Here is a 13,851-nt window from a genome sequence, read left to right as displayed (position 1 = left end):
TCAGATCATACATTCAGACTTGAACTATGACAATGACCCAAGGGGTACAGGACTACCAAGAGGTCTGTACAGATGTGGTAGATGTAAACAGTGCTCCCTAATAATGACCACAGAAGACTTGAATCAACTAGGAATTGAAACCACACAAGAATTTGTTAACTGTGGCACGGAAGGAGTGGTATATGCCCTGAGATGCCCATGTGGATTATTGTATGTGGGAAGTACTGCACGTTCCATTAGAACGAGACTCAGTGAACATCAGTCTAGGATTAAGAATAATGTAGCAGAGGCTCCTTTGGTCCAGCATTATCTAGAAAAAAAGCATAGTGAAAGGGAAATGTTGTTCACCGTTTTATTTAAAACTCGGAAGAAAGAACACATAGCAGCAAACAGGGAGTTGCATCAAAAGGAGACGTTCTGGATATATAAACTCAACACTCTTATGCCAAATGGCTTAAATATAGCCAACGATTACACCTGCTTTCTGGGATAATAACAATGTTACTTTAAGGACGGAGATTGTGTGATTAGGGCGTGGATGGCTTTCTGTAGATAATACAGCTGTTAGTCAATGGGACACAAATGGAAGTAATTGACAAATCAAAGAGGGATATGGAAGGTTAACTATGATGAATCTTTGAGTGAGTATATTGTAATATGAATATACTATTGTATGTTTTAAAATTTGGGAATGTATTATATTGTTATGTGTATTTTCCAGCATCTGTGCTCTTTGAGAAAGAAGCTTGGAAACGGACCTTACAAGGATCTGGACCGTCCGTTAGAGAATGCAGTCACAGAACCAACTACGTGTACCTATGATTATAGGTCTTTTTGATCTGTGACATTCACAGTGTCTGGAATTACCCTTATACTGTACCTGTATTGTACCTGTATGCAAGGCAAATCGAGTTCTATATGAGAAATAGTGTCATAGGATGCCAAAAGCAATTGCACTTTAATAACATCCATGATAGCACTTTGAGCACGGGACACTTTAATGAATTGTTTTTAGAACGCATAAGATGCCTGTATAATTGAGGTCTAGGGAGGTTGCAATATATGGTGTAGTATATGGTTGTGTCAAGAGAAACAAAAGAATATACAAATTGTTTATTACATCCCTTACTCTGTATAAACAAATTTGTGAAACAGTACTCAATTAATATATCCTTTATTAAAACAATTGTGAAGACATAATACCACACGGGTTTTTCACTGCTGTGGCATACCGAGTTAACTCTTTCATTGGTATTTTTTGGCCACTTTGATAAATTGAGTTAATAGAACCAATCCATAAACTAGCAAAGCAATCATTTTCCAGGATTATCTCACTACAATGATTTGTGGCATGTTTCCATAGTTTAGGTAGTAGCCATGGGGTTTTTTTGTCACTTTTTCAGTTAATAAGCTCACAAACATAAAACAAACTACAATCATACAGTCATTTAAATCCTATATCTATAATCACTCTCTGCTACAATTATCTACAATCATCTAAATCATACATAAAATATAAACACAATCTAAATCATACTAAAGAAACATAAAACTACAGTCATTTAAATCTTATAGTTAACTATTTCATTGAGAGTCCAGTAGCACCTTAAAAACTAACCAACTTTATTGTAGCATAAGCTTTCGAGAGCCACAGCTCTCTTCGTCAGATGCATCTGACGAAGAGAGCTGTGGCTCTCGAAAGCTTATGCTACAATAAAGTTGGTTAGTTTTTAAGGTGCTACTGGACTCTTTACTATTTTGCTACTACAGATGGCTAACTCCTCTGGATCTGTTTCATGGAGCTGTCCACTACAACCCCAAGGTCTCTTTCCCTCTCAATCAATAGCTGGGGTGTATGATTTCAGCTAGGAGATTCCTTGCTTGACCAGGGACATCTGCGGATCTTCAAGTTCTACCCTTTCCCTGTTCCAGCATAATGAATTTTAATCTAAATTTTGTCTTGGTTTACAGCTGGTGATATTTCTTTATTTGCCTGAAGATGAAATTCTGACACTTATAAGACTGGGGGTAGGAGCAGATGCATTTTTTCATGTGCTTCCCGGTTATGTGTAAGAAGGCAAAATGCTGTGTGTGTGTCAGGAGAGCTAATGTCTCCCCCACCAGACAATGCTGGATTCTGTTGCTTTAGCTTTTCTTCCTCACCTGATGGCTCACGTGCTGGTGGAGTGCGGGACTTTGAGGAGAAATGGATTCCAATCACCATTCCGTCGTGGGCCAGTCACTGTTAGTCTAATCTACCTCACAGGGACATTATAAGGATAAAATCTGAGGGGTGGGGGGAGAAGATACCCTCTATCTGCAGCCTGACACTCTTTGGAGGTAAGGTGGGCTATCGACGAGAGCGCTTGTTTCCTTCTGCCATGTGTTGCTGTCGATCCCTTTGGCAGGACCAGAGAAAGCATGTACCATGCCTTGATCTACGCCATCATACTCGAGATGCAAGCCATGATGACTTTTGAGCAGGAGGACATTGCCCACGCAGGCCACACCATGAAAGAGGCCCAGGAGATCTGCCAGAGGTGGGCACTGCCTGGGGGGTGGGGTGGGGTGGGGTGAAGGAAACCAGTTCTGTTTCTGTGATTGTGGTGTGAGGCTCCTGTTGAGGTCATGGTTGCCTATTTAGGAGGGAGGTAATCCCCATTTCCCTAAAACTTGACTCAGATGTAGAGAGAGCCAGTTTGGTGTAGTGGTTAAAAACGGCAGGACTGTAATCTGGAGAGCCAGGTTTGATTCCTCACTCCTCCCGTTGAAGCCAACTGGGTGACCTTGGGTCAGTCTCAGTTCTCTCAGAGCTCTCTCAGCCCCACCTACCTCACAGGATAATTGTTGTGAGAATAATAATAACACACTTTGTAAACTGCTCTGAGTGGGCATTAAGTTATCCTGAAGGATAATATATAAATCAAATGTTATTATTGAGAGCCAGTTGGTGTAGTGGTTAAGAACAGCAGGACTCTAATCTGGAGAACCGAGTTTGATTCCCCACTCCTCTGCTGGTAGCCAGCTGGGTGACCTTGGGTCAGTCAGAGCTTCTCAGAGCTCTCTCAGCCCCACCCACTTCACAGGGTGATTGTTGTGGGGATAATAACAACATACTTTGTAAATCGCAGAGTGGGTGCTAAGTTGTCCTGAAGGGCAGTATATAAATCAAATGTTGTTGTTGTGATTACTTGGGGGTGCCTGCATTCCCCCACCCCCACCTTGGCCTTCTTGCTTCTCACCTAGATTAGTATTTTAATTTTACCACTGCTGCTACTTACGAGGGAGAAGGAAACCCTATGCCCTGTTTGGGGGGCATATAACACCCTCTCCCCCTCCTGAAATACAGCAGTAGTGAAATCCTGCCTGGTTCTTCTCTAGGCCAAGCTACAAATGACGCCTGACACAGGTTGGACACTTGTCAGCTTCCCTCAAGTTTTGATGGGAAATGTAGGTGTCCTGGTCTTGCAGCTTGGCTTTCCGACTGCTGTCCAATGGACTTTTCAACTGTTACTTGTCCAACATTCCACCAAGCTGCCTACATTTCCCATCAAAACTTGAGGGAAGCTGACAAGTGTCCAACCTGTGTCAGGCGTCACGTGTAGTTTGGCCCTCTGTCTTGTTTGGAGAAATGTTTAAATTGGGTTTGGAAAGATTCCTGGGAGGTTTGAATTGCAGGACAGGGGAGAACATGAGCATAGAGACTTGGCTGAGAGTGATGGGTGTTTGTAGGGGCCAGTTTGGTGTAGTAGTTAAGAGTGGCAGGACTCTAATCTGGAGAGCCAGGTTTGATTCCTCACTCCTCCGCTTGAAGCCCGCTGGGTGACCTTGGGTCAGTCACAGCTCTCTCAGCCCCACCCACCTCACGGGGATTGTTGTGGGGATGATAATAATAACATACTGTGTAAACCGCTTTAAGTGGGTGTTAAGTTGTCCTGAAGGGCAGTATATAAATGGAATGTTGTTAATTATTATTATTAGGGAGAATATACAGTTTCTTTGGGGGCATGTGTTGAGGTGAGAAGGATGTGGAAAGGAAGGTATTTAACTGAGTATCTTCTTCTGGTTCTGCTGGTAGGTTTCGCAGGAAAAACATTGTGACCGGCGCCTTCTCTGGTCGGACAGGGGGAGAAGCCTGTACTGAGGGTGAGAGGAATTAAAATGGAGAGTGCTGGGAGCAGGGTCCATTGAACAGAATGGGGCTGATCCTTTTGAGCACCCGGGGGCATTTTGCTGGCTGCTTTTGGAAACAAGGTGCTGGAGTCCACGGACTTGGGTCTGAGCACTTCTTTCGTTGCCATCTTATCTCAGAATGAGCTTTGTAATATCCATCGCTTCCTATCTGGGGGGTGTTGGCTGTGGATCTTTCTCCAGTCTTGGCTGGGGCAGGGGATGATACATTGAGGCGTCCCTTAGTGGGAGACAATTCCAGTCCAGCTCCCTGAAGAGCATGAGAAGAAGGTCTGGGAGCTGTTGGGTTTGGACTGGATCTGTGGATGGATACAAGAAGAGGCTGATTGGTGGAAGTATTGGGGGGGGGGCGTATGGCTAGGAACAGCCTGCAGCCTCCTTGAATAAATCCATCTGTTTCCTGTTGCAGAGGAGCTGCATGCTGAAGTGTGTTATGCCGAATGCTTGTTGCACCGGGCGGCTCTAACCTTCCTCCAGGTAAGAGGAACTCCTTTCCCTCCAGGGTATAAGCATGAGTCCCGTTCCATCTTAACAGAGGTTGTCAAAATAGGTGGTGGTGGGGAGATTCTTGGAGGGGCTAACCATGGGAGTTTCAGAGAGGTGGGAAACGTCTCTCCACCCAAATGCCTCCTTATTCTTGTTTTTGTCTGCGGCTGGCTGATTATAAGGGGGAGTTTGTGATGCTCTGTTCTCCTGCATTGCCAATGTTGGATTAGTGCCCCGATCCATAAACCCTTCAAACAAACAAATGTGCACACAGACGCTCTACATGTATGCAGCCACATGTGCGGCTTGAGTAGGCTCGCTTGCCAAAGGGATGGCAGTGGTGGGTGGCTGTTCTGCTCCGAAGGTAGAGCAAGAGAGCAGTCTTAAACAGATCTACTCGGAATCCTGCTTCTCTCCTCTGTAGGGCTTGCTCTTAGGAAAGTGTTCTTTGGATGGCAGAGTAAGTTTAGAAGGAGGCTGGTTTTCAAATGCTCTTAAATATGTTTTGTAATTAGAGTCATAGAGTCATAGAATCGTAGAACTGGAAGGGACCTCCAGGGTAGAGATGAGCACGAACAGGAAAAAAACCTGAACACGATGTTCGTTGTTGGTTGCCATTCATGAACAGGGATTCACGAACATTGACGGACATGACATGTTTGTAGTTGGAGGTTCGTGGGAGCCAGAAAGGCCCCCTTGGGACTTAGCTGAACTTGAGCTGGGGAAAGGCATGATGCATGTCAAGTTCTCTTCACAGTGGCAAAAACTGGACTTTCTGCTGGAAGCTACTTTGAGGGGTTACAAGCCAGAAGGAAAGCTAGAAGGAGTTCAGACACAGTTCAGACAGTCCATGCCTATGTTGCCAGGGGAATTGATTGAAAGGCGCCAGACTGTCTGGCTTTACGAACGGCTGACGAATGCCACAAAGAGGGCTTGGAATGAACACATGTTCGCTGGGAATGGGGCCTCACGAACAGCTTGCTCGCGAACAGCGGATTGGGCTGTTTGTGGCTTTTTTTGTTTGAATTGCTGTTTGTGCCCATTTCTACTCCAGGGTCATCTAGTCCAACCGTCTGCACAATGCAGGAAATTCACAACTACCTTCCATTTCCCCCCACACCCCCAGTGACCCCTGCCCCATGCCCAGAAGATGGCAAAACACCATCAGGATCCCTAGCCAAACTGGCCTGGAGAAAATTACTTCCTGACCTCAAAGTGGCGATCGACATTATCCTGGGCTTGTAAGAAGGGGCCACAAGAACTAAGCACTGAAGTAACCCTCATGCCCTCCCCCTCGTGATCTGCCCAGGTTCACAAAATCAGCATTGCAGTCAGATGGCCATCTAGCCTCTGCTTAGAAACCTCCAAAGAGGTTTTAAGCAATTCATTGTGGCCAGTGATATTTGGACTTGGGGGGGGGGTATGCTTTGTAGCTAAAGGATGGAAGATTTATCTAGCTTTGGAGAATAAATTTCTGGTGTACTTGAATATATTTAAATCTGGACTATTTCCCCTAAGATTTCTGCTAAGGGTTGTGGTTTGCTGAAATGCTCTTAATGTCTGTGTCTACTTGCAACAATGTCCGTAGAATATCTTTTTCTTTGCTGCTGGGAAGGATTTAACGAAGAGGCATAAATTGTTGGGGACTAGAATATTTTTTCTCTTAAGCTCTTAATTGTATTTGAAAACAGTCTCGTAGATATGGCAATTTGGGGGGAAACGTTAGGCGGGAACAAAGAGAGGCAGAGAGAGTTGCGGCTTCTTCCCTCTCCAAGATTAACCGTTGCCCTAAGGGAGGGAGATTTGTGATGGATACTTCAACCTCAGCTGTCCTAAGCTAAAAACTGCAGCATTTATATGAATTAAAAATGAAGAACTTGCTCAGGGACTTTCTAATCTTCCTCTTTCTTATAGGATGAAAATATGGTGAATTTCATAAAAGGGGGGATCAAGGTGCGTAACAGCTACCTCATTTACAGGTGAGTGGGTTTGGCTAGAACATTAACAGTGCAATCCAAGGAAGAATGACTCCAGTTTAAGCCTATTGAAATCAGTGGGCTTAGACTGGAGTAACTCTGCTTAGGTTTGTGCTGTAAGGCAGGGCTTAATCTTGGCGCACGTGTGCACTGCTGGATCACTTGTATGGCACAGGAAGACTGAATGCAGCTGTTAATAAATTAATAAATTCTGGATCCCAGGATACGCATATTTAAAACTGCCTTTCTGTTTCACATATACACACTGTCAATGGGAGAAAGGTCGAAAAGTGCTTTTAGGTGGTCACAGCTTTCCTTACAACCCCCACCAAATAAAAAGGTGAGAAGGAACGAGTGAAAGATGTGATAAGAAGAAGTCCATCCTAGGCTCTGGACTCCTCTACTTGGGCACATAAATCAAACGAGAGATTCCCTGGGATCATACCATTTCAGACTAGGGGTGTGCACCCCCCCCCCCCAAAATATGGGTTTCCTGCTTCAGGTTTACCGAAATGGGGAAAAGATTCAGAAAAAAACGAATCCCGAAGCGGCAAGCCATGAGCTTAGTAGGTGGCCTTGGGTAAGCCCCTCCTCTCAGCACCAGCTCCCATGCTACAAACAAACTGCAGCCACGCTCCTGCAGCTGGCACAATGATGTCACTTCCGGATGAGACGTTGCTGCGCCTGTTGGGAATGCGCGCATGGTGCGCATTCCTGAGGTGCCTGCCAGTGGTGGACAACCTTCCGGAGCTTGCCACCTCCTGCTGATCGCTGGGTGATCGGCAGACGAGGGGGCAAATCCCTGGGAGTTTGCCCACCACTGGTGGGCACCTGGGAACCCTATCTGGGAGATTCAAATTTGAATCTTCACTCTTTTGTAGAAACTCATATGGGTAACCTTCAGCCGTTCCCTCTCTTTCAGCCCAACCTACCTCACAAGGTTGTTGTGAGGGTAACATGGAAGGGGAGCGAATTCTTTTCTTTTATTCAATTTATATTCTGCTCTTCCCATAAGCGGGCTCAGTTGCAATAAATACAGTCAAAACATGGTAGCACAATTAAAACTTCAGTCAATCAATAAAATCTTTGTAAGACAGTTGTGCACATATTGCACACTCACCAGACAGTAAACAGTTCCATGGGGCAGGATGGCCAGCTACCAGATGAAAACAGTCTTGGGAGGGCGGGGACACCTCAGCCCCAGGCATGAGGCCGATTTTTCAGCCCACCTGCCTCAACCATCATCTGCCTGGCAGAACATCTCTGTCTTGCAGGCCCAGTAGAAAGATAATAAGTCCGACTGGGGCCGGGTTTCCACAGACAGAGTGTTCCACCAGGTTGGTGCCAGGGCCGAAAAAGGCAAACTTCTCTAGGGCCAGCAACCCTGTAAGAGGCTTTGGATCCCCTTGGTGGGTAATAGTGGGGTTATAAATACAGAGCTTTTTTTCTGGGAAAAGAGGTGGTGGAGCTCAGTGAGTTGCCAGCAGAGGGGGCAACTCCTGGCGGGAGGTGGTGCCCCTGATACCACATGCGCAGAGTTCATGCACACTCCCAGGAATACACAATGATGTCACTTTGGGTCAGCTGGAACAAGGGGGGCGTTTAAAGTTTAAATTGCCCTCGGCAAAAAGCGGTGCAGAGGGTGATCTAAACTCCCCTCTGTCTGGAGATCAGAGGTGGGGACACCGGCCATGTGACCATTTTCAAGAGATGCTGGAACTCTGTTCCACTGCACTCCAGCTGAAAAAAAGCCCTGTATAAATATATATAAATCAGTTAAAAAAAGGTGGTACTGAATGTTGGGCTGTCTTTCTGGACCTGCAATCGCCTTTTTTGTGCTGGCAGTCCTGCAGTTGGGAGTTTGGTGTCTTGGGGAACAGCTGAGATTCCCATTTGTTTGTCTACTTGTCACAACAGTAAAATATTTTAGATTAGTGGTACTCACTTTGCAGGTTGGAGAGAGCCACATTCGCGAGGACCATCAGCCAAAAGAGCCACAGTTGCTTCTGTCTCTGGCATGAGGCCTGCCCTTCAGGAAGGCTTGCAGCTGGCCCGTTCTGTTTCAAGGTGGAAACCACCTGCCAATCAATCACCTGCCTCACTGGACAAGGGCCTTGGCCTCTCTCCTGGAACATGGGGCAGGGGACACAATGGGGAACAATGCTCAGAAGAGGCGCAAGTCGTGTGTCAAAGAGCCACATGGGGCTCTGAGCTACTGAGAAAGTATTGGCTTGAAGCCAGGACGGGAATGCTTTAGAAGCTAGAGGGGTTGTGTGATCTCGGACTGCTGGGTGCTCTTTCTAGCTTCCGCGGGTAGAAGGTGTGATGGGCTTGCACTTGTGTGTTTTTCACAGGGAACTCAACAGTTTCATGCAACCCAGTCCGTTGCCAGCAAGCTCTGTTCGTGGCCATTTGGAGGGCGGAGTTGCGCTGGGCATTGGTGCCTTCAACTTGGTGAGTTACTAATGGTCATCTGGACAGAAATTGTGTTAAAAGCACTGATGCCCGGGCTGTTCTTCATCTGCGGAGAGGGTGCAGCCTCTCCGTCAGAGGAGAAGACACTGGAGTCTTGCCACAGTCATGTGGAAATAGGCTCATTTGCCAGTGTGCAGGCTGAGATGGAAAGTGCAGCCGAGACAAGCCAGGCCTCAGGATTTGCAGAGGAGCATTCTGGAATGCTGCTTCCGTTTTCTGCACCCCGGAAAATTGACTCCCAGCTAGGAGAGAGAAGCGAGAGGACTTGCTATGGCCTCCAGTTTGTGTTTTCCGTATCCTCTCAGCTATGGAGAAAGAGAGACAGAAAGTCATGTGCAAGTCAACAACCAGCCTTTTCCTGACATTATTGTATTGCATGACGTGGCAGCCCACCCAGAAGACAGACAGAAGCTACCTTAGATTCAGACTTCATTACTCAATAACCTTTTTCTTTAGTGTCAGATATACTTAGGTAAGCTAAGTGTACGGTCAATGCTTGCTTATCTCGTTACCCTATTTCTGTTCTTTATTACGATAGATCCAGAGGAGTTAGCCGTGTTAGTCTGTAGTAGCAAAATCAAAAAGAGTCCAGTAGCACCTTTAAGACTAACCAATTTTATTTTATTGTAGCATAAGCTTTCGAGAATCAAGTTCTCTTCATCAGATGCCTGATCCAAACTGGTTCGGATCAGCTTATGCTACAATAAAATAAAATTGGTTAGTCTTAAAGGTGCTACTGGACTCTTTTTGATTTTATTACGATAGAGGCATTGGTAATGGCCAGGCCGCTTTAATTAGAAAAGTAATTGTTTCCCCGTGGAGGCTTTGATCCAGTTTGGAATCTAAACCAAAGAAGAGGGGTTTTTTTTGGCATGCCTATGAGCCAGTTTGGTGTAGCAGTTAAGAGCGGCAGGACTCTGGAGAACCGGGTTTGATTCCCCACTCTTCTGCTTGAAGCCAGCTGGGTAACCTTGGGTCAGTCACAGCTCTCTCAGAGCTCTCTCAGCCCCACCCACCTCACTGGGGATTGTCGGGATGATAATAATAACATACTTTGTAAACCGCTCTGAGTGGACATTAAGCTGTCTTGAAGGGCGGTATATAAATCGAATATTATTATTATGTCACTCTCTAACCCTCCACTTTGGGGATTTGTCCCTCAATTTGCCAAACCTGGCATGATAAAATCTTTTTGGAGAGGTTGCAGATAAAGCACCTTTGCACACTGTGGGCACCAGAAGGTGCACATTTTTGAAGGTCTTGCCCGTAGTCTACCATTTCCCTTGGCACAGCCCTTGGCAACCTCTGCTGCCACCATGCCCAACCACTGGAGGGCCTTTTTCAGGTTTTTAAAAAATCTTCAATTTCTAGATCACCATAAGGTGATAATGCTACAGTGATCTCTTGCCGTGTTCTACTACAAGAGCCCTCCACTTTTTTGAGCTTTTGGAAGTCTGTCGCAGGTGGGTAGGCAAAAATACAAAATGGCTGCTGCCAAGAGGTGGACCTAGGCTTGCCATTTTCCTGGCTTACATTTCTTTCCATTGCTCCTGCAAATTGGCAATGGCATGATGTCACTTCCGGGGGAAACCCAGAAGTGATGTCATCCCGCTCTAGGAATGGTTTTACCACAGAATGGCAGTGAGTTCTCGGGAGGTGTGACGTCACTTCAAGTTTTCCCTGGAAGTGATGTCACGCTGTTTCCTGATGGTGCCCCCATGTTTCCCCCGCCCATCCCAAGACTCCTGTTAGTTGCCCTAGGCAGATCCAACCACAAAATGGCTGGACATACTGTTTAAAGTGTTTTCTTGTATATACACAGTTTTCCTTCAGTCACATAGTGACGGTCTTTGTGCTGGGGTGATAGCTGCTGCCAAAGCAATGTTTTTTTTTAATCTGTGCAGCCAGTCAGAAGCTCTCCTGGGTAAACACCCCACCTGGCCCCACCCACTTTCTAAAAACACTTGTTGGATGCCAGGAAAGGTGTCGGCAGGTGCCTTGGTCGATCAACTGGCTGCTCTGAATTTGGAGCTTTTATTTAAGAGCCAAGCTACAAGTGAGGCCTGACACAGGTTGGACACTTGTCAGCCTCCCTCAAGTTTTGATGGGAAATGTAGGCGTCCTGGTCTTGCAGCTGTAATGGAGAGCCAAGCTGTAAAACCAGGACGCTTGTGTTTCCCATCAAAACTTGAGGGGAGCTGACAAGTGTCCAACCTGCATAAGGCGTCACTTGTAGCTTGGCTCTAAGTCTCCAGCTGCCTTTAGAGTTGAGGTGAATTCCACCACCTTCTTCATGGCTGACTTCATCTGACCATGAGAACTTCTCACCCATTTTCTATCAACCTAATTACAACATGTATGAGAGCTCGCTCCCTGACAATCTAATTTGCAATACCTCCCCCCAACCTTTATCTGGATTTTAAAGACTACTACCATTTTCCACCCCATGTGTCTCACAAAGGAAGCTTTGACTATTGAAAGCTCACGCTCTGGAAATCTAGTTGGTCTCTAAGATGCTACTGGACACGAATCTTGCATGAGAACTTAAAGTGTCTGACGTCCAGGAGTGCTGCTGAAACAACATGGTGATGCTTTCATAATTTCAGGAAGGAAGGCAGGTGATGGGAAATGTGATGTTCCCCCAGGAGCATATAAGAGGAGCAAGGGTCCCCCTGACTACCTCCCAGGGGGAAGGATTTAGGAATAGGTGATATGTAGCAACCAGCCCCTTGGTTACCATTCATGGTGGTGTTTCTCTTTTGCAGACTCTCTCCCTCTTCCCACCCCGGATACTGAAACTTCTAGAATTTGCAGGATTTTCTGGGGACAAGGTACAGCTACGTGTGTTTGTGTGTGTGTGTGTATAAAATGTGATGTGGTGGGGTACGTCTTTATTAAATACGAACGTACACCTCTGCAGTATACTGAATCTAGTTGTTGGTCCAGGAACACCCCAGCATTGATTTTTCTGACTGCGAGTGACTTCCTACAGTCTTGGGTAGAAAGAAATCCTGAGGTGGCTTCAGCTGGGGTTTGAAACTCTGGTCTCTTGTATGCAATGCATGTGTTCCACCGCTCGGCTGAGCCATCCTCAGTCAGGGAGGCATCATTTTATACAGTGCTTTTTTTCTGGGAAAAGAGGTGGTGGAACTCAGTGGGTTGCCCTCGGAGAAAATGGTCACATGGCTGGTGGCCCCGCCCCCTGATCTCCAGACAGAGGGGAGTTGAGATTGCCCTCCACGCCGCTTGGCGGCGCGGAGGGCAATCTGAACTCCCCTCTGTCTGGAGATCAGGGGGCGGGGCCACCAGCCATGTGACCATTTTTAAGAGGTGCTGGAACTCCGTTCCACCACGTTCCTGCTGAAAAAAAGCCCTGATTTTATACATATAAAATATGAATGGTATAGCTCAGATCAAGAGATCATCTCAGTTCTTGTCTCCTTCCTTGGGACTAACTGGCAAAGCAGCGGGATCAGCCTGTCCTAAATAGATGTAATATCTAGAGAAGCGCTAGTCATGTGATTTTAGAGGTACATCCCTTGCAAAACCACGAAGGATACAAGAGCACCACTCTAATTATGCTGTACTTGGGAAGTAAAACCAGCTTCGGAACCATCAAGGACCATCCAGAATAATTCAGCAAGGTGGTGTAACCTATCCCATTGTTTATGGGATATTCCAGCCTGATTTACACTCTGTACTCTACCTTGAGTCTCACTGAGGCCGTTTCCACACATCCTTAAAGAGACGGCCCACTCACCGAACGTTGGTGGCTTTTCCCCTTGACTCCAGACCTCTCTCTGTTTTCAGAAATGGTTGCAGGTTGTTTGGATTCTGTTTTTTCAGCTCCTTTTCTGGGACTGCGGGAAAGTGCAATCCCAGAAAAGGTGCCAAAAAACGGAAGGCAAACAGCCTGCAACCATTTTGAAAATGGAGACGTCTGGAGTCAAGAGGAAAAGCTGCCAGCGTTCGATGAGTGGGCCATCCCTTTAAGGATGTGTGGAAATGGCCTGAGAAAGGCAGACTATAAATAAATAAATAAATAAATAAATAAATAAATATTTTAGTTAGTGTTTCCTGTTTGGGGAATTGTAGTCTGCCTGGCCTTCAATGCCACAGAGTGTGCTTGCCATGCACAGTCTGTGAGCTGTGTCCCAGAATCCTCTGCAACATTAAAGATTTTGGGGGGTCACCTGTTGAGCAGCGTGGGGTGTGTGCTAGAAATACCACTCTCTTGACTATTTGGGTTGCATGTTGTGCTCCTCCAGAGAGACATGCTGGACGGAGCTCATGCTGTATTTCCATTAATCCAGAGGAGTTAGCCGTGTTAGTCTGTAGTCGCAAAATAGTAAAGAGTCCAATAGAGTGTGGATGTGATGCATCTGACGAAGAGAGCTGTGGTTCCCGAAAGCTTATGTTGCTATAAAGTGGGTTAGTCTTAAAGGTGCTACTGGACTCTACTGTCCCCCCACTTTCTGCGGAAAACTCCCCCAAATGCATTTGCATGCCTAAGTCAAGATGGGCAAGCGTTGAAGCTTGGTATGGAACCCAAGTGAAGCTCTTGGTGCTTTCCTATAGCAGTCCCTTTCCTGTAGTCATGAATGGGGCAATGTCTATTTTTCCCCCTTTCCCACCATTTCTCAGTAATACGCCCCAAATGAAAGCCTTTTAAAATGGAATAGCAAATGGTAGGGGTTAACCCCCTCTCAATTCTTTATCAGCT

At 46.1% G+C, this 13,851-nt stretch overlaps 1 protein-coding gene across 1 annotated transcript in view; it reads left to right on the top strand.

Moving 5' to 3' along the window:
- Positions 1–13,851, top strand: part of LOC129346352 (tetratricopeptide repeat protein 39A-like) — a 46,291-nt gene that overhangs the window by 12,500 nt on the left and 19,940 nt on the right. The window contains exons 3-8 of the mRNA XM_055003702.1: positions 2,409–2,540; positions 4,079–4,146; positions 4,601–4,668; positions 6,592–6,656; positions 9,008–9,107; positions 11,894–11,959. Of these exons, the coding sequence (XP_054859677.1) occupies positions 2,409–2,540; positions 4,079–4,146; positions 4,601–4,668; positions 6,592–6,656; positions 9,008–9,107; positions 11,894–11,959 (499 nt within the window). The remainder of the gene's footprint in view (positions 1–2,408; positions 2,541–4,078; positions 4,147–4,600; positions 4,669–6,591; positions 6,657–9,007; positions 9,108–11,893; positions 11,960–13,851) is intronic.

The sequence above is a fragment of the Eublepharis macularius genome, chromosome 19, assembly GCF_028583425.1.
Source record: "Eublepharis macularius isolate TG4126 chromosome 19, MPM_Emac_v1.0, whole genome shotgun sequence".
In the NCBI taxonomy this organism is placed as follows: domain Eukaryota; kingdom Metazoa; phylum Chordata; class Lepidosauria; order Squamata; family Eublepharidae; genus Eublepharis; species Eublepharis macularius.
Note: the sequence above shows the minus strand (reverse complement) of the source record. Positions and strands in the feature narration are given on the sequence as shown.